The sequence below is a fragment of the Helianthus annuus genome, chromosome 14 (genome assembly GCF_002127325.2).
Source record: "Helianthus annuus cultivar XRQ/B chromosome 14, HanXRQr2.0-SUNRISE, whole genome shotgun sequence".
In the NCBI taxonomy this organism is placed as follows: Eukaryota; Viridiplantae; Streptophyta; class Magnoliopsida; order Asterales; family Asteraceae; genus Helianthus; species Helianthus annuus.
In genome coordinates this window covers 89593317-89614142 of record NC_035446.2, presented here as the reverse complement: position 1 = coordinate 89614142, position 20826 = coordinate 89593317, and the positions used below count along the sequence as shown (strand labels likewise).

Here is a 20826-nt window from a genome sequence, read left to right as displayed (position 1 = left end):
GGCTTGTTCTATCGGTTAGATGTGTTTGCGTGCTTGATGTTATTTGAATATTGATTATTGCTTCGTTCGATTCTTGGTGACGGTCTTTATCACATAATAGAGTCGGGCTAGGGTTTTAGGTTTTGGTGAGTGTCTATATCACATAATAAATCTTTAATCCTTTAGGGTGAAAATTGCATAAGTAGCCTTAGAAGTAATAATTGGTAATCTTATAAAATCAAGTGTTCTACTAATCATCAATAGCTGTAAGGTGTGAGATTATTGCTAGGTCTAAGTGATTAAACCGCAAGGTGGGTCCTTCTTAGGAAGTTAACCTTTTGGCTGTTGTCTAGCAAGTCTAGCTGAGAAAACAAGCCTATCCTAGGTTTAGGTCTCGTAAGGGAGTGAACCTTGTAGGATACTTTTATAAACCCATTAGATGTCTTGTAAAGGAGTCTAATAACCGGTAATTTAACAACCTTTAGGGGATCTTAGCGTGCTCTTGAGAAGGATTAGGGGTCCTTAGATTTCCCGAGGGGTGAGAATTTCAAGATCCCGGTTCCATAGCAGACAACTTCCAAATATAATCATAACTAAAAGCAATAAGGATTCCTGTCTAGGTAGTTCCTTCATCATCCTTGAGTTCAGCCTTCGTGTGAGTTCGTGTCCAGTGCGTTTAATTAACCTAGTTAATCTTTAATTATAATTTTAGGATATTTAGAAACCCCCCCCCCCCATCAATAAACAATTAGTTGAGTCGTGTCAGTCTAAGTCTAGATAGAGTCGTTAGCGTAATCAGTAGAGTCTCTTGGGTTCGATACTCGGACTTCCTTAGGCTATACTACACCGATCGGTACACTTGCCGGTTGTGTGGTTTAGGGTTTAGAGAGTCTTAGTTTTATAAATTTAAAGCTTAGAGAGTCTAGAATTAGGGTAATTTAGTTAGTTTTAATTAACCCATTTTCAGCACATCAATTTGGTACTCATATTTCAGGTTTGAGTTGAGCTGATTCCAAGAGATTTTGATATAAATACTTCTAACCCATTCAAAAAAAGGACGTCGTCAGTTTACTGCCAGTGCTTAAGATGATGAATCACACCATTTAATGATTGCAACAGATCTTATTTCAGTTTATATTACTGGTCATTGTCCATATACTAGATTTTGTTTACACTTTTCATATGGTTCTAGAGTTGTTTGAATACCGACTATTTATTGATTTTGTTGTTCCCTTGACTGTTATGTTTGGTTTCTGTCGATCTACGGGTGATGGTGGATATGATTTTGGTGAGTATTCATTTATGTGGATTAATGATTTCATTCGTCATCATGCTAAAGTTGGATTATATATCATGTTGTTTCATATTCATCAGACGAAGAATAAGCACACGATTTTAATGCTAATGGTATAATTTTCATTACCTTTTTTTGTTTAGTTTTGCAATTGTCATTTGCTGTTGGAATGTTAATAAGTAGCCTCTATATTCTTTGGGATAGATGTATGCCTTGCTATTGGTGGGATTTTACTCGGTTTTGTTGTTGATGTTGTTGTTGGAATGTTAGTATGACCATTATTACCATTGTTTAAAATTAGGCTCTCTTCAAAAATGGCAAAGGCACCATTAAAGAAAGCAACCATACAAGAAGAATCCAAAGATGACTCTGAGGATGATTCGCAAGATGACACTGAAGATGATTTTATTAGTCTGGGAATTCTCTCTAATTAGCATTGAGAGAATAATTCTCATTAAATACAATTTACAGGGCTAATTACATGGCAAATAATAAGGAAAGACAAATAACATTTTGAATACACAATATACACAATTAAGTTAGAGATATTTTAGGAGGGATTTGTTGAGATGATTGATGAGAGGATTGATATCCTTTGTTATCCCCCAGCAAGCGAAACGGCGGCGGAAGAACTCGTAGTAGACTCCGAAATTGCTCAAACAGCGGCCGAGGTAAGCTTTTTGTGAAAATGTCCGCAAGTTGAAGCTTGGTAGGAATGAACTTAGTATGTAGCATGCCGGACATGACTAGTTCCCTAACAAAGTGATAGTCTAAGTCGATGTGTTTGGCTCGTTTGTGTGATACCGGATTTTGGCTCATGAATACAGCACTCTTGTTGTCACACAAAAGAGTTGGCCGAGATTGTGGTAGAGCATGAAGTTCCTTTAATAAATGTGTGATCCAAACAATCTCAGCTGCAGCATTGGCCATCGCCCTATACTCAGATTCGCAACTTGATCTCAATACAGTTGGTTGTTTCTTTACACTCCATGAGACTAAGTTTCCACCCAAGAAAATGGAGTAACCATAAGTTGATCGTCTTGTTTCAATACAGTGTGCCCAATCCGCGTCCGAGTACCCTAAGATAGTAGAAGTGGTTGGATGTGTAAACATTAACCCATGAGAGATAGTTCCCTTGACATAACGTAGTATCCGCTTAACTAATTGGAAGTGTTTTCGGTGGGTGAGTGAAGGTGTGTGCAAGCTTGATTGACCGCGTAGGACAAGTCGGGTCGAGTAATGGTTAGGCATTGAAGAGTGCCAACAAGGGAGCGATAAAGAGTGGGGTCGGAAAAGGGAGTGCCATCCGTGGTAAATGTATCGGATGTGGATAACGGAGTGGGGACAGGTTTGGCATTGGTTAGACCGGCCCTACCAAGAATGTCATTGGCATAATTCGTTTGGGTAAGAAAGAGACCTTTTGTATCATGAAATACTTCAAGGCCAAGGAAATAGTTTAAGGACCCAAGATCCTTAATGGCAAATTCCTGATGTAGACGGCTAGTGAAGTTGGTGATTAACACGGATTTGTTTCCGGTGAGAATGAGATCATCCACGTATACAAGAAGGTACATGATGGAATCGCCTTGAGAAAAAATGAAAAGTGAAGGATCGGCGCGACTGCATGTGAAGCCGTAAGAAATAAGAAAGGAGCTAAGGCATTGAAACCAGGCTCGAGGAGCTTGTTTAAGGCCGTAGAGAGCCTTGTTTAGCTTGCAAACATGAGTTGGAAATTGAGGATCGATAAAACCGGGAGGTTGCTCCATGTAAACGGTTTCGGAAAGATAGACCGTTGAGAAAAGCATTGTTAACATCGAGTTGATGAAGCGCCCAACCGTTGATGACAGCTAAAGAAAGAACAATGCGTATCGTGGAAGCTTTGACCACCAGACTAAAGGTATGATTAAAATCAAAACCTGGTATTTGAGTGAAGCCTTGAGCAAAAGTCTTGCTTTATGGCGATCGAGTAAGCCATCGGAGTGATACTTGGTTCGAAATACCGATTTGGAGCCAACCACATTGGTGGAGGTTGGTCGTGGCACAAGAGTCCACGTACGGTTTCGTTGAAGGGCAGTGAGTTCGGCTTGCATGGCATCCATCCAATGCGCATGTTTCGAGGCACTTTTGAAGCCTTTTGGAACCGTATTTGTGAGGAGGGCAGCATGAAGACAGGAGTTCATGGCAGTAGCAAGATATGATGTGTGTTTGGGATTTGGTTTAAACGTGTCGACTTTGGAGCGAGTAACCATGGGGTGCGATGGTGCGGAAGAGGATGAAGGAGGCTATTGTAATTCAGAGGTAGTTGCGGCGGTGGATGGTGAGGTTGAGGTAGAGGATGTGGGATTTAGTGAGGTAGTAGGGACCATAGATGAAGGTTCGGGTGGATGAGGATTAATTGGTGAGGTCTGGGCTGTTGTTGGAGAGTGTTCGGATGTGTGTGGAAGAGTGGGAGTTGTTTTGCATAAAGAGCATGGTGGAGTGGTAACAGGTGCGGGTTGAGAGGAGTGCGTTTGAGGAGTGGTCGGTTGAGGGAACGAGGTGGGTTCGTTGAAGGTGGAAAGAAAAAGGTTGGCAATATTCGTGTTGGATGAGGTGCTGACATAAGGAAAGAATGTTTTGTCAAATCTAGTATGCCGGGAAATGTACATACGTGATGTTGCGGGGTCGAAGCATTTCTATCCTTTGTATTGGGGAGAATAACCCAAGAAGATACAAGGGATACTTCGTGGTGCTAGTTTATGTGGAGCATAATCGCGTAGATATGGATAAACACAACACCCGAAAACACGAAAGTTGGTATATGTAGGTGTGATGGAAAAAAGCATCTCGAAGGGAGATTTGGTATTTAAGACTTTTGTAGGCAAGCGATTGATGATGTAGGTTGCGGTGTTAAAGGCGTCATCCCAATGAGCGATAGGGACGCTAGCATGGAAGAGCATGGCTAAACCGGTTTCGATAATGTGGCGATGCTTCCTTTCGGCGCGATCGTTTTGAGGCGCGGTATAAGGACAAGAAAAACGGTGAAAAGTGCCATTATCATCAAAGATTTTTCGAACATTTTTATTTACAAATTCTGTACCACCACCACTTTGAAAAACCTTTACTTTGCGTGAAAGTTGAGTTTGAACTAGGTTCAAAAGGGTGGGAAGGACCGTATAAAATTCGGTTTTGTTTTTAAGCAGGTATAGCCATGAAAAACGAGAATAGTCATCCACAAATACGACATAATATTTGTAACCATTTTTGCTAATGATTGGTGATGGTCCCCATAGATCACAATGGACAAGATCTAGAGGATGTGAAGCACATTTGTCATTTGTGTCAAATGGTAATTTTTTAGCTTTAGCAAGTTGACATGGTGAACAAACAATAGGTTTAGGAAAAATTGATGTAAAAGATAAATAACCAAGTCTGTTCAAAATAGAAATAGTATCAAAATTAACATGACCCAAACGATTGTGCCACAATTCAAAAGAGGCTTTATTAGACGAAATGGAAGCAACAAAGGCGAAAGACTTGTCCCGAAGCACATAAAGACCGTTTTCACACCGACCTTGAGCGAGAGGTTGGCTTGTTTTTCGGTCCTGAATCACAAAAAGGAGTTAGAGAATAGAACATCAACGGGAAAATCATTTGTGAGCTTACTAACGGAAAGAAGATTGCGAGTTAAAGACGGGACAACCAAAACATTGTTTAATTGAACATGTTTATTTAGAGTAACACGCCTTTTGTGAGTTATTGGTAAGGAATGTCCATTACCAAAAGTAACCGATGTAGTCCCTGTGTAAGGAGAAAAGGAGTTAAGGTTACCGGTGTCATCAGTCATGTGGAGATCGGCGCCTGTGTCGGCGGTCCAGTCGGGAGCATTGGCATCCGAAACATGGCATTGGGCATAAAAGGCATGAGCAAGTCCTTCATTTCCTGAAGCTGAGGCCGCAAAGGAGGAAAGTTTCGTTCATTTATTAGCATAATGTCCATTTGTTCGGCACAATTGACAATGTGGAGGTCTTCGGTTGCTTTTGGAGGAAGACTGTCCATGACTGGATGACCCGGATCCAGAGGACCTAGATCTGAACCGAGTTAATGAGGAGGCAGTTGGTCGATGATGGGTTTGTTCTTGGCTTTCCGCTTTGGTTAGCAAGTCGCGGAAAGGCAAGGAAGAGTGAGCGGTGTGAATGGCGGTGGACCAACTCTCAAAGGTGGAGCCGAGACCGCATAAGAACCAGTGGGTTTTGTCCATGTCGCTTATGGGATGTCTGATTGCTGATAGTTGGTCACAGATGGATTTGAATTTGCGACCATACTCGGCAACGGTAGAAGACCCTTTGGTCAATTGGCGAAGATTATCACGGAGCAAGTGCATCCGTTCTAAAGAAGTGTTGCTGTACGCTGCCTCGAGGGCAACCCAGATTTGTCGTGCGGTCGAGAGGCCGAGTATTCAGCCACCGCTTCCTTGGTAAGAGAAGAGTTGATGATTAGGACAGCCCACTGTTGCAGAAATCGGCCTAGGCGGCCGATTAATCGGCGCCTAGGCGCTAGGCGGTCACTTACTGCCTAATTTTGAGCTAGGCGGTCAATTAATCGGTCAAAATCGGTCCTAGGCGGTCAAAAATCAGATTAATCGGACAATATTAGTCGGACAAAATCGGTCCTAGGCGGTCAAAATCGGTCAAAATCAAACCATACTATCTGAAACTTGAAGTACTTATGTGAATTTTGAAGTATTATTTTTATATTATTGGGTATATATATATAATTTTGAAAAAATACATACAAAAATCCCATTCCGATTAATCCCGATTAATCCCTAGGCTGTACCTCACCGCCCGACTAGCGCCTTCTACAACATTGGGACAGCCTATTGATCATTGAGGAACCAGGCCGAATAATCAGGGTTCGGCTGTTCTTTGGAATCGACAAGAACTGTTTTCGACGGAGGAGAGATGGAACCATCAACATAGTCGACAAGTTCCTGATTTGCGAGTAAAGGAAGGATTTGGTTGTGCCAGTAGAGGTAGTTGGTAGGGGAGAGTTTGAGTGTGAGCATATGAAGGATGGTAGCCATGGGGAGTTTGGTTCCTGTTGTGATGGACATGATTGAAGAAAGGGATCGGATTGAGCAGAGAAGGAAAAAAGAAAATATTGGCAGGGAAGACAAAAGTGATCGACAGAGAGGACAGGGTAGGACCAGTTAGGCTGACTACTATATTAGTCTGGGAATTCTCTCTAATTAGCATTGTAAGAATAATTCTCATTAAATACAATTTAAAGGGCTAATTACATGGCAAATAATAAGGAAAGACAAATAACATTTTGAATACACAATATACACAATTAAGTTAGAGATATTTTAGGAAGGATTTGTTGAGATGATTGATGAGAGGATTGATATCCTCTGTTAGATTTTGATGACTCTATGTAAGAAAATGAATCCGAAGAAGAAAAGGTAGTTACTTTTCGAATATTGTCACCACTCTTGATAAAATATTATTTTCTAGTATGCCTATTTCAATTTGTTGCTATAATGTCTTGACAGGGTATGAAGCCCGTGAAAAGACCTGTTGATATGTGCTAAATTAGATATATTTTTCATAAAATATTTCCTACACTTTTGAGTAGCTTTTATGTTGTTTTTTGTTAAATTTGACTCCTAGTTGGTTCATAATTCGATTTTAAAAGTTTAAAGAGGAAATCAGCTAAAAGGAGTTAAACTGATGAGATGTAGTTAAAAGAGAAAAATAAGAAGTTTAACAGTCAAACTTGGTGCAAAATTTTATCAATCATCGTTGTTACTTACAAGCCTAATTAATTTAGTTCATGGGTTAATTTCTATAGATTTCTATAAAATAAGTGGGCTTACATTATAATTAAATTTAATTAACTAATTGAGTTGAATGGTGCTATCAAATTCACAGACTTACGCATCGACTAATCCTTGGGTTTTAAAAGTTTGACCAAGGCATGATACTTTGACCAAACAATTTGTTTTATGCACATCATGAGACGTCAGAGAAGAAAAAGGACGCGGAAAGACCAGAGAATGGCATTAATGAAATCCATAAAATTACCACAAGATGCCACCGTCCTACTTCATAATTCGATGTGGGCTTCTGGATCATTAAGAATTTGGCCCAATCGACATTAGTGTATCGCATGGGCTTACAAATCATGGAATGTCTGTATTGGATGCATATTGTGACACCGTAGGGATAATTAAATCGTATAAATACAAAGAGATGAATTATTATTGAGGATATACCCCACTGTTACAAGAAGGGGGAGACGGCTATGTATTGAAAAAAAAAAACCCCACTGTTACGAAAAGAAAATATATACATACGGAGGGAAGAAGGAGGATTTCAAAGGTGGAGAAATCTATTGGTTCAAGTTTCAAGGTTGTCGGGTTCGCAACTTGTTAGTTTTTTTGTGTTATTTAAACTATGAACATGTTTTGCGTACTGTTTAAGAGTTGTTTATTTGTTTCGACTATGATTCTTGGCTAGACTCTTTGTACTACCTAGATTGAGATGAATGGTTTGTTAAAGTTTTGATTTTATTATGGATGCTTGTTATTTTGTGGATTCTTTATGAAAGTAGTCAACTTAATTATCGGTTCGGTGTCTATGCATGCTTAGTTTTGTTTAATTGTCGTTTATTGCTTCGTATGATTCTTGGTAGATTTCTTCTATATAATAGGTTCATGCTATATTATAATATTGTTTTGTGATCTTTTGGGTTAATTGGCCAATATACCTTAGAAGCGATAATTGATAGTTAGATAACTCTATGTGTTCTACTAACTCAATAGCTGTGAGGTGCGAGGTTATTGTTAGATCTAAGTCAGTAAATTGCTAGGTAGGGTCTTCGTGAGGAGTCTGAACTAATTTCCCTATTGACTGTTGTCTAACAAGTCAATTTGAGAACCTAAGTTTATCCTAGGTTTATAACCCGTGAGGGAGTAGATTGAATTAGGGTACTTTTGTAAACCACTTAGATAACCCGTGAGGGAGTCTAGACCAACCGGTGTCCATAACAGCCTTTAGAGTTTCATAGGTGTCTTCGTGAGAAGGGTCAGGGGTCATGCCCGGTGTCTCGATAGGTTTAGCATAATAAGATCCCGGTTCCATAGTAACAAACATCATAATAAATCATTACTAGTATAATCCCGGATTCCAGTCTAGGTAGTGTCTCTCCCATCATCTGAATTCGTCCGCAGTCTTAGTTCGTATCTCCGTCCGCTTTAGTTAATTTAGTTAATTTTAATAAATTGCATTAGATTATTAGAAAACCCCCTCAAAACATAAAAACAGTTAAAGTCGAGTCTGTCTTAGATAAGTTAGTTAAGTCTAGTAAACATAATTAGAGTGTCTATTTGTATAAATTTAAAACTTAGCATGTCTAAAATTAATTAGTTTTTAATTAATCACTTTTAGCTTATGACTTGCTGAACCGGTTTTTCTGATGACGAGATCCAAATTATAAATTAAATTGGTGGATTTAATGGCCATCTACACCGGTTTATATCTTTTTTTTGTTTTTTTCTTATTATCAAATTGGTTCTCAAATTTAGGACAAATGATGGCGTGTTCGTTATATGGTTGCAAATCAGTTGTATGAGCTATGTAAAGTTGTGGGTCCCGAACCTACCAAGTATGTTTCCCTTTAATATCTTGTTGTTCTTTTTTTTTGAAAATCAGATACTAAATATGATCATTTAGTAATCTTCTTATTTCCATTATTTTGTAGTTTTTTTACTAATTCGGTTATGATTACATCAACAAAATAGGATGGATTTGGTTCCGGCATGCATGAGATTGCTTCGGGATTCGGTTCGGGCATGCGCGAGGTTGCTTCATGATAATGAAGCCGAAGTACGTACAACAGCCGCTGGTAAAATCACCAAATTCTCTTGCATTCTTAGTCCGAAACTTACTGTTCAACATATTCTTCCATGGGTCAAGGTAGTGTGTTTTATAATTTTTTTATATTTTTCATTTAGTCTTCTTACCTTTTCTTATTAGAATCACTATGGGTTCGCTTGATGCAGCTGCTACATGTGTCAAACTTGAGAACACAAAAATTAATGAAGATCTGACTTCTTTATCATCTTCGGAAATGCACGATGATGAGAAGGAAATGGTTCACAAAAATTAAACGATCACACGGTGGCCACCGCTTCTTGTGGTGATGTTGATTTAGCACCAAAGTCTGAAGAGGCTTCTTTTATCCTTTTTAACCAACTTTTATAATTGTAACTGGACATATATTGTGATCGATGACCAGAGATGTGTTTTCCAGAGGATTCATGAAGAAACGTTCTAAAGGTATTAGGATTACATGATTATTATTATTTATGGTGTTAGATTGATAATTACAGTTGGATTGATGCCTTAGGTGAAGACAAACAGGGTCAAATACCCCAAGGGCTAGGATCTTGTGGAGCCAACTCTTAATGAATTTTAGAAAAACATGAGAGAAGGTTTGGTTTATTTATTCATATTAATGTCACGTTTTGTTAAAGCTATTTATTTAATTTGCAAAACTTTGAAGATTAGTGTAGCATGGAAATAGTTAAAAGAGCATCCGATTTTGATTAACACCATGCAATATTAGAGGTGTTCATGGTCCGGTTCAAACCGGATCTAACGGTTTGGTTTAAAACTAGTCCTACATAAGAGACCGAATCAAACCAAACAAGACTTGTTTAAACAAGTCAATTAATTGTGTATTGTATGTATCGTGTATGTTTGCTCGGGCATTTTGGTGGTGGGTGTTCGTGTGGACCAAAGTTCCCATTTCGGCGACCTTCCAATCTTTATATCAGATGATCTTGCACTGCTTCAGTTTAGGCCTTTAGTCCTGGTTAAGAAAAAGGAACAATTGTTGTATGCCATTTACTTTATAACTACTTCGACTTTATGGTTGCATTGCAACAACAAAATTTTCCATGGGAAGAGTTGGTGGAAGAAATCAAGGTTGTGACCTTCTGGCGTGTAACAAGGAGGCTCAAAGGAGCAGACGTCAGTCTGACAATTGGAGTAGGTTCAAGAATTTAGTCTAAGTTTGTTTTTTCGCATGTTGTATTTCATTCTGTACTATTGTGGGAGTACTAGGGTTGTTTAGCTGCTTGCTAAAGTCCCTGTTTGTATTATGTTCTACTTTATCACAGTGGAGATCTCTCATCTTAGTCTAAATTTATTGTTAAATTGTAGTTGGATAAGGATTTGATCCCCCAAGATGGTTTGATGAACCGAGTACACGAGAACAGTAAACAACATTGCCTTCGATATACTTTTTAGTGTATATGTATATATTGTTTTCCTTATATGTAGTTATTCTGGTTGTAAATTTGTTATATATTGCGAGTAATGAATCAATTCAATTCACGTAATGGAACATTTAATATAGAAACATTCGTTGTTTAATAAAAGGTGGTATGTAAAATTTCTAAAAACTACACGTGTTTTTACATAGTTTTTACATCTAGTAGTTTGTAATAGATCACACTATGAATCGAGAACTCTAAGGTAATGCGTAGTGGGGCTTCATATGGCGTCATTTTCTCTCATAACGCCCCTATAACGCCCCGAAGACCACTACGGGCGGCGTTATGAGGCAAAAAAAGTGGGGGAGCGCTATGGATATCGCGGCGTTGTGGAGGGAGGTTTGAAACCTTGGACCAATAAAAAAAGTTATTGTTTTTATAATTAATTAATAATATTGAAAATTATTAAATAGGTAATGATGGGTAGGGGCTCTATGACTACGGGCTCTAGTGATATAACGCCCCATAAAGCCCCCGTATGACGTGGCACGACACGTGTCGCATAACGCCCCACAAGGGGCTTTATGACTACACATTGCCTAACCGAATAAGTCTGACTACAACCTAGCTATATAAGCTTGTGAAAGAAAGACTAGTTCGTCAACGAATAACTCATATGAGATCAATAATAGTATATTGCATCACAGGTAGAGGATCCTGTAAAAAGTGGGACTTTTGTGAGAAGTGTGAGAAATAATTTGGGAGTGACAAGTGTCCTTTATCCTAATTAATTCAAAAGGGTATATTAGTAATTTGACATTTTTATCATTTAATTGATTTCCAAGAATAACTGCCAAAAAAAAAAAAAAAAAAAAAACTGCCGATGAGTTTTTTAAAGTTTGAATTGAATTTTGAATTAGGAGAAATTTTAGGAAACATTATACATCTGATTATTTTATATTCTTCATCATCTTTTAATCGCAACATCTTTTAATCATACATTGTTCATGGCGTGGTGTTTTAAAAAAACTGGAGACATTGACTATGATTCAAGTCATGGTGTTTTATCTGGAGACATTGTTCATGGCGTGGTGTTTTATCTATGACTTGAATCATACATTGTTCATGGCGTGGTGTTCTAAAAAACTGGAAACATTGACTATGATTCAAGTCATGGTGTTTTATCTGGAGACATTGTTCATGGCGTGGTGTTTTATCTATGACTTGAATCATAGATGTTTAAAACACCACGCCATGAACAATGTCTCCAGATAAAACATCATGACTTGAATCATAGTCATGGTGTTTTAAAATCTGGGAATGTTTTGTTTTGATAAAACACCACGCCATGAACAATGTCTCCAGATAAAACACCATGACTTGAATCATAGATGTTTAAAACACCACACCATGAACAATGTCTCCAGATAAAACACCATGACTTGAATCATAGATGTTTAAAACACCACGCCATGAACAATGTCTCCAGATAAAACACTATGACTTGAATCATAGTCAATTTTATCCAATTGTTTTAAAACACCACGCCATGAATCTGATTACAGTTCTCTTTATGATAATGTATGACGAATATGTAACCAAAGACCTCCTACAATTAAGGTGAATCATTAATTCCTATATTTAAGGAAAAAGGAGTGAATGTAGGAGGTTTTGGTCGTGTATGATATGGTTACCATATTTCAAACATTGAAAAAGACACTCTTGCCCTTCAATTTTACATAAGGTCCCTCTAATTAAAACACAATTTACATTTTTATACCCTATTGATCTCAACCATTAGATCAAATATCCAATGGTTTAAAACACTTCTTACCCTTCTTACATTTTAGACACTTTTTATCATATCCCTACCCTTGCATCACATATCTACTAATTTGAAAAAAAAAAATTACTGAATGTCAATAGTTGCAAAAGCAAAAGAGAAAGTGCGATGGAATTTAACACATCTACGACAACGTTAAATTTATTATGTTACACACAGTGGAAGCATGTGTCAACGTAAGTTTACTAAACAATTAATGACTTAATGTTTTGCGTCACTGGCTAAAGCTATCATTCAAACTCAACATTTTTGAAGATGTTTCGGTATATGTTGTAAACGATTGGTTCTTTTCATATGTCATGGGTCCGGTATTAGTTTGAACGGTAGAGGGAATGTGTGACATTCGTATAGCTTCTAGCTCTGTAGCTACTTCTTTCATTGTTGGTCTATACCTTCCATTCAAATTTAAGCATCGCATTGCCAGGCTAGCTACAACCAGAAGTTCATCCCTAGTACCCTCTTTAATCACCATTGCATCAAAAATAGACATAGCACGCCCTTCTTCCATAGCCAACATAAAGTGTGTAGCCAAACTTCTATGTTCACCAAATCTAGTTTGGGAAATTGGCCTTTCTCTGGTTAAGAGTTCAACTAAAACAACTCCAAAACTATATACATCACTTTTTTCAGTGAATTGACTAGATTGGAAATACTCAGGATCAAGGTAGCCAAACGTACCTTTGACTAAGGTAGTCAAATGGGTTTGCTCTACTGAAACAAACCTAGAAGTTCCAAAGTCTGAAACTTTTGCCCTGTATTTCTCATCCAAAAGTATATTAGTGGTTTTAATGTCTCTATGGTATATTGGAATGGAAGTTGCTGAATGCAAGTAAGCAAGTGCTCCTGAAACCTCTGTAGCTATCTGTAATCTCATGTTCAAAGAAATTGGGGATCCGTCTATTCCCTTGTGAAGTCGATCGTACAAGGTGCCATTTGGAATGAATTCAGAAACAAGCGAAGGGACGTCTGTCTCTAAGCAACATCCAAATAGTTTGACCACGTTTCTATGATTAACTTGGGATAGAATAACCACCTCATTAATGAATTGTTCTAATTGACTCTCATCAACAACCTTTGATTTCTTGATTGCTACAATCCTACCATCCACTAACATCCCTTTATACACTGTACCTTGTCCTCCACGTCCCAGAATTCTATTCTCATTGAAGTTGTCTGTCGCCTTCTCTAGCTCATGTGATGTGAAAAGTATGGTTTTACCAACTAAAGACGGGTCAGCTTCTTCTTGTTGCTTTAAAAGTAAACCACCATTTCGTTTAAAGAACCTTTTTCTTTGTCTTCTTTCTTTTACTTTCTTGATCCATTTGTACAATGCGTAGATGTTTGCGATAAGAAAAAGTACACCCACACTTAGGCTAACACCTGAATCAAGTACAATGCAAGATTGCAAGTTGGTAACTAATCTAACATATCAAACTAAGTCAATTATTTATGTTGTGCTGCCTTTTATTGTTCTCTTTATTTATAAACATACAAGTTGTCCTTAAATGCTACTGCCCTCAAGGGTTGCCTATTTGATATTTTTGGCAAAAACAAAGGACACACAAATACATCTAAGGTGGAAGAATAAAAATCTAAATTAAACCAACTTAATCATGTATTAAGATATTGTACTTTAAGACTATGGGGTGTGGAGGGGTTTGGGTTGGGGGCATTGCTTGACACGTGGTGAGGGTGAGATCCACAAGCTAATACTCAAAAACTAGTGGTGTGGTGGGCCGTCGCTTAGTTGGGCGTGGCAGCTATATGGATTTTTTTTGTTTAAACTATTTACTTTGAACCAGCCAACCACAGCCCGCCACGTCACCCAGCCCCCTGCGCCACGCTAGGCAGAATATCACGCCAAGCGGGCAACGTCAAACACAATGCCTAGCCGAGCTGGTGTAGCCGGCGTTAGACCCCCTTCAACGCCACAACCCACGCCCCATACCCACCGGTCTAAGAACACTTGCCACTCCAAATATCATAAAAGGTCATACTGGGAATGCTAAACAAATCAAGAGAGTAAACTTGTCATTCATCTCTTGATAAAGTCTTCATTTGTCATCATATAGTAAACTTGTGATCCAAAACATTCTAGAGAACAGGCAAAGCTTACCTAGAATAACACCCATGGATGATTTGCTTCCAAAACCTGTTGGAGAAACATTAGGTCTGCAAGTGAAGTTTGTTACTTTAGTACTCGACCCATCCCCACCATATATTATATCATAGTTACATGAGGAATCAGGGCAGCTTGCACAGTCTTCAATTACTATACACGCATCATACATACAAGAAATTAAAAACTAGTAAAATAAATTATTAAAAACATGAATAAGAAGATGCTATAATACCTTCACATCCATCATATAAGTAAGGGTTTCCTTTGTAACCTATATGACGGGAACATTTCTGTGACTCCACAAAAGTACCATTACCCGTATCCAGTTCCATATTCATATGGTCTGAGGCTCCTCGACAGCAACTTAGTGTGGCGTTGTGTGGAAAGGTCCACATAAGGGACATGGGTACATAAGCGTTGTTAGCCGCAACAGATTGGACAGAAAAGGTTTGTTTTAGATATGAATCTTCATCCAGCAAGAAAGCATACGCACACCCTCCATCTCTACCCAGACCCGCGATATTTATACTGTACAACTTAAGAAAATGTGGAACTGTCGTTTGGCAACAAGAAAAGCCAAAACAGTAGTTGTTTATTTCGGTAACATTCTCACTCAGACAAGAAGTGGAACACCCGGTGAGCGCACTCCCGTTTTCCATCATAACTGCATTACCACACCCGTCAAAAACAAATCTATTGTGATAACTGCAAAACAGGAAGGGAGTCCTATCAAGATCGATACTCATGAGCTGACTGGTTTTCTCAACGGGGTTTTGGCAATCAGAGATTCTTGGTGTACTAACAATGATTGTTTGATTATGTAAGTCTACCCTCAAGATTTCCAGGTGGTTGAGTGCAGATAGATATGGCCTGGAGGAGTTGCAATCAACGATGTACCATGGGTTCACAGAACAATCTGCACCGATTCCAAACGGGTATGGAATCGTCACGTTGTTCCCACATGTATCATTGCACCCTGTCTTGGCGTATTTTGAAACAGAGATTGATGTTATTGAAAGGGAAATGAGTAGATACAAGTAAGGATGAAATAACTTCATATTTGTAAAGAAGGATTATTGAAATATTGTCGGTACGAATTGAGAGAAATGTACTAGAGACCAACGAGTCTATAAATATTGCGGTTAGCAATGATTGGTGAGAATTGTTTAATGATAGAAAAACTGTTAATAATATTGTTGTTACACGGTCCAACTAATTATGCTTGACATTAATATCATTGTGTGGTTGTTAAATAGTTATTAAAGAATATTGCAAGGATAACACTTGTTTAATATTCTTTTTTTTGGTTTGGTTTTTTAGTGATTCCAACACATATTCAGTTATTTGTAATAAAAATATAATAAAATCTGATTTGTTTTGATAAAAGATTTATCAAGTATTTCATTTTGGCTACTTTGGAGGTGTACTAACAATATTCCACAGCAAACCAATAAAGATGTTAAAGGCAATGAACGACATCAAAGCAAGCTAACTCAAACATAGATGCATCCAAATTGAAATGGTTGGATTGGCAAACTTGGTGTAATTTTAATTCAAAGTATGAAGTTGTAAGGCCATCCGTAGTTATAAAGTCCCTTTGTGGGCGTTATGCGACACGTGTCGTGTCACGTCACTTAGGGGCTTTATGGGGCGTTATGTAGGGTTGTTCACGAGCCGAACCGAACCAATCAGACCTTTTCTCGTGCTCGGTTCGTTTACAAACCGATCCGAACCGAACCGAGCGGTTTTTGTACCGAGCAAAAGTCGAGCGAGCGTCTTTCGATTCGAGCATTTTTCGAACGAGCGTCAAGCGAGTATCGAGCGTCATAGAAAAAACAAGGAAAGTGATGATGGGAGTGCTAGTTATTAGAATAAAGTGCAGTTTTCGTCCTTGATGTTTCGTTCAATAAAACACAAGTAAAAATTTAACAAATAACAAGGCACTACTAGAAAAAGACCTATAATAACACACAATACGTGTCATTATAGGGTACATATGACACACAAAAGTGTGTCAAGGAAGCCCCTGTCATAAAATGAAAATGACATGCATTTATGTGTCATCTTTTTATAACACACTTTTATGACATGCGTTTATGACACATTTATAACACAGAATACGTGTCAAGAATACCAATGTCATAAATGAAAGATGATACATAAATGTGTCATGGTTTTAGGTGTTTTAAAAAAAATTATTTAGAATTATTAATTTTCACATTAAATGACAATTAATGTCTAATAATACAAAATATTTTTTTAATGGCTAAATTTGCATACCATGGGGATCGATCATTTAACCTCATTTTATCTAACTCACCAACACCACTCGACTATTCCCAAGTGAATACAAAATAAATAAAATAGCAAAACACGGTACAATATTTCATTAAATAATAACAACATTTAAAGTTAACAATATCATATTAATGTCGATACAAAATATCACCGGAAAATAAAGGTTGCCACAAATATAGATCATTCTTCGCGAATTCTCTTGGTGCCCGAGTTGTCGCGAACAAAAGAAACCGTTATCTTCATCATGTCTCAACCGAACTTTTGAAGTAGGTTTTAATCTTCACATATTCAGGTGGCTTTTTTCTATCATCGCCTTTTTCCTTTCCTGAGAAAAGATTAACATTCGATACAATTTATTAAATGTTTTTACATCTTGTTGCATAAAAACTAGCACTTAAAGAAAAGTAAGCATAAAAACATCTCCATTTATTCAGATGATTAACATTCAATACAATTTGCCTAGCGAAGGACCAAAACAAGCTAGAATAGAGTAAATGGTAGGAGTACAAACGAGCCAAGCTACTCGAGCTCAGCTCAAAAAAAAAAAAAAAAAAAAAAACCAGACAAGCCAAGATTAAACAAGCCTATAAACAAGCTTGTTTAGTAAAGGAGCCCGAGCTTCGCTTACCAAATCCGACCCGGCTAGCGAGCCTGGCAAGCTTACTGTTTATATAACTTGTCATTAATATATATTTAAATAATCATATATATAGTGAAAGTGTAATGTACAATATGCCTATGAGCCGAGCTTGAGCTTTAGAAACAAAACTTGAATCGAGTTAGTCAAGCTCAGACTCGGCTCATTTGCACCCCAGTAGATAGTAAAACACCCAACAAAATGGTCAAAAGTACAGCATTTAAATTATGAACCTTCAACATTTAAATTAACCATTACTGCCCCTTGTTGATGATCATTAAATAATTTTTTTTTACATGTTTCACCAGATGTTTTTTATTCATTTCATATAAAAACTTTAAGGATAATTACACCAAAATAGCCGGTAAGCGGGCAACAAGCTGCACCACTACCCCTTTTTGAATAGCGAAACCTAACCTAGTAAAAACGAAACCCTGATCTCTAGAAGACGAAATGTTGCTGTGAACAACCCGTTGGACCCGTTCAAGAAATCTGATGGCTTCTGGGGCTAGCGAGCCAAAGGTATCAAAGGCAAAAGGGATAAAGGAATGTTGATTATCCTCGCAGGCTTTTGCATATTTGTCCATTTTCTTCGCTGCCACCTTTGCAATTGCTTGACCAGGCACAAAACTTGTATCCCGTAAGCCTACAAGGGGGGAAACCCCGGTAGATCAACACACGCGTGTTTACCTGCATCCCAGCCGAAAACTAAAACGTCCGCGGGACGCAATGTGGATCTTCCTTCCCTCGGATCTGTCAAAAAGTTTACGGGGGCTTCTTTCTTCACCGAGATCCCCGCCCGTTTGAGGATGTCCCCCAAGACATCCCGCACCCAGTCGTGCCTATACTTAAAACCTGGCAGTTCTTTACAGTGCAGAGCATGCTTCCCAAATTGGTCTAAGCAAGCTTTCCGGCAAATCGGGCATTGCTCATCATCAGGGAACATAGGAATCATGAGCCGATATTTTAAGATAGCACGACATTCAACGGCTGACATCTTTTGGCCTAAGCCCTCGATGGGGATGACCGATAGAAAATATTGGGGTGGGGGCCCCGCAAACATTCTAGGACGGCGTTCTGACGAGGGCGTTCTGATGAGGGGTCGTACAGAAATTTGATCCAATATTCTGAGCGATACGACAAAACAGAGCACTCGCCAAAGTCTTCTGGGTCTTCGGTGGGTTTTGAGCAATCTGATCCAATTATTGATATTTATATTTTATATCCTCAAAATATAAATATCAATAATATGGCTTCATCAAAGTGGCATCTCTGATTTATATAATCTAATGTAAGGCCAAAAGGCAAATCTCTTATTCATGTAGTCGAAAACCAAAACTCTTGTTCATGTCAAAGTCATTGATATTCCACACATGAACAAAAATTATTAATCTAGACAAAACATCTTATGTATGTTTTGATTTGCATATTTGCAGACAATCACCAGCACTTAATGAGTATTTAAAAGTAAAATATAGCACATAATTCTCCATTTATTCAGCTGATTAACCACATCATTGGGCAATCAAAACTACATCGATAAGGTTGTTATCAATCTCTTGGGTTTTGAGGATATTATTAGTTATTTTAATTCAATAAACAACCCCACCAAACAAACAAACAAACAGAGCCAAATAGCAAGCAAACGTATTCAATTTCTTCAACCACTTCACAGTTTCAGCCTTCCAACAATTAACAAAAATAACATGCATCTGATTAAAAGTAAAAAAAACTAGCCTGAAATCTTTTGTTAGTCCATCACCTATGCACACTAATTACTTAATTAACAGTCGCCTATTCAAAGAGAGTGCCCTAATCATTTTCTAATACAGACAGATTATTAAAATTACCAAATCCAAACAAACATAAACCTGATAGAAACAAAAAGGCACAAAAAACTAGGGTTTTGAAAACGACGAAGAATAATAAAAAAAAAATACCAAACCATGGCGTTCACCGGAAAGAAATGAGAGCGTCTGTTGAGTCATGGCCTGCGAGTAAAGCAAACTCATTACAATAAATCATCTTGAACCTAACATCCATACGGGCTGTTGAAGGGGCTATTGAACGAGGATGAAAGGCATTCTCAATAGGTGGTGTGGTAGTGCGATGGTGATGCAAAGATTTTGTTATATATCGATCAGAATTGATAGAGAACAATTAGATCTGATTTGAGTGGATATAGGGGAAATATTTGGGATATAGGAGGGAAATTAGAAATTTTGAAGAGTCTACAGGAGGGAAATTTGAAATTTTGAAGAGTCTCAAATAATTATAGATAAGTGTGTCATAAATTCTTTAGATTTTAGAAACGATGACACACAAAAATTGTTACGACACTTAAATGACACATAAAAATATATGTCATAATTTTTTTTAAAATTTAGAAACAATGACATTTTTTTATGACACACGTCTTTTGTATATCATAAAATGAGTGTGTGTCATCGTTCGTGTGTCATTAAAGGTGTTTTTTCTAGTAGTGAGGAATGCGAAAAACTCAACAAGTTTTATCAAGATTAACTAAGCAGGAAGATAAATCATCGACCGATTGAAACATACCCTTGTTCTATCGGAAGTTTGAGATTGAATGAACCGATTGAAGCAAAACCCTGGCGAGTTGGCGTCTTGGTAAGTGGCGATGGAGAAATCGTATAACGATGGCAAAAGAGGGGTTTTGATTAGGGTCTTGTACTTTTGAGTCGAATGGCGGGTTGAGACTCAAGTATTGATCGATGCTTCAAATTTTAGTATTTGAAATTTTGACTCAATTACTCACATGGACATTTAAGTATTGGACAATGGACTATTGGTATTAGATTTCAATTCTAATTACTAAAATGACCTCTATTTGGATCTTAGACTAAACATTGTTGATGTTGGTCTCTAGTCATTTCATTAAAAATGATACACACACACAAATATATATATATATATATATATATATATAGGGTTGGGCTATATAGAAAACCCTATATATATAAAAAACCCTAAAAACCCAAGCTCCCGACATTTTTTTTTTGAAAAAAATAACACATGTAATATACATGTTTTTAAGACTTTTGGGCCAAAAAAATCAAAAAAGCGCCGAAAGGATAATTTAAAAAAAAAAAGTTTCAGCAAATTTCAGCAAATTTATGTCTTTTTTGCCTAACACATGTTAGGCACTGAAATTTGTTTATTTTTTTAAAAAAAAATCCCTTCGGCGCTTTTTTGTTTTTTTTTGGCCCAAAACACTCTAAAACATGTATATTACATGTGTAATTTTTTTCAAAAAAAAAAAAAATGTCGGGAGGTTGGGTAAAAATGGGTTCCCATTTGGGTTTCCAGAGTTTTCTAAGAATTTAAGGGTTTTTTGTCTAGCATTACCCTATATATATATATATAT

At 37.6% G+C, this 20826-nt stretch overlaps 3 protein-coding genes and 1 long non-coding RNA gene across 7 annotated transcripts in view; 1 reads left to right on the top strand and 3 right to left on the bottom strand.

The window, feature by feature from the left end:
• Positions 1 to 10452, top strand: part of LOC110908598 — a 46998-nt gene extending 36546 nt beyond the window's left edge. For 2 of the 4 annotated variants that reach the window (XM_035982561.1, XM_035982558.1), the window contains 4 exons: positions 8844 to 8923; positions 9060 to 9234; positions 9321 to 9597; positions 9668 to 10452. The gene's annotated coding sequence lies outside the window, so the exon portion shown is untranslated. Of the gene's footprint in view, positions 1 to 973; positions 1212 to 8843; positions 8924 to 9059; positions 9235 to 9320; positions 9598 to 9667 lie in introns of those variants that run through there. The other 2 variants (XM_035982559.1, XM_035982560.1) reach the window with 2 other exon arrangements.
• Positions 10453 to 12580: 2128 nt separating this feature from the next.
• Positions 12581 to 14647, bottom strand: LOC110906884 (wall-associated receptor kinase-like 9). Its single transcript, XM_022151947.2, has 2 exons — positions 14498 to 14647; positions 12581 to 13761 (listed from the first exon to the last, which is right to left on the bottom strand). Exons 1-2 carry the CDS (start codon positions 14511 to 14513, stop codon positions 12596 to 12598), a joined length of 1182 nt encoding a protein of 393 aa, XP_022007639.2. The 5' UTR covers positions 14514 to 14647; the 3' UTR covers positions 12581 to 12595.
• Positions 14648 to 14703: 56 nt separating this feature from the next.
• On the bottom strand, positions 14704 to 15561 carry LOC118486512 (wall-associated receptor kinase-like 8). Its single transcript, XM_035983005.1, has one exon. The coding sequence runs from the start codon at positions 15559 to 15561 to the stop codon at positions 14704 to 14706; it is 858 nt and encodes a 285-aa protein (XP_035838898.1).
• A 1278-nt stretch (positions 15562 to 16839) lies between these two features.
• Positions 16840 to 19691, bottom strand: LOC110908599. Its single transcript, XR_002574739.2, has 2 exons — positions 19379 to 19691; positions 16840 to 17126 (listed from the first exon to the last, which is right to left on the bottom strand). It is a non-coding gene; the product is annotated as an uncharacterized LOC110908599 (long non-coding RNA).
• Positions 19692 to 20826: the final 1135 nt, after the last annotated feature.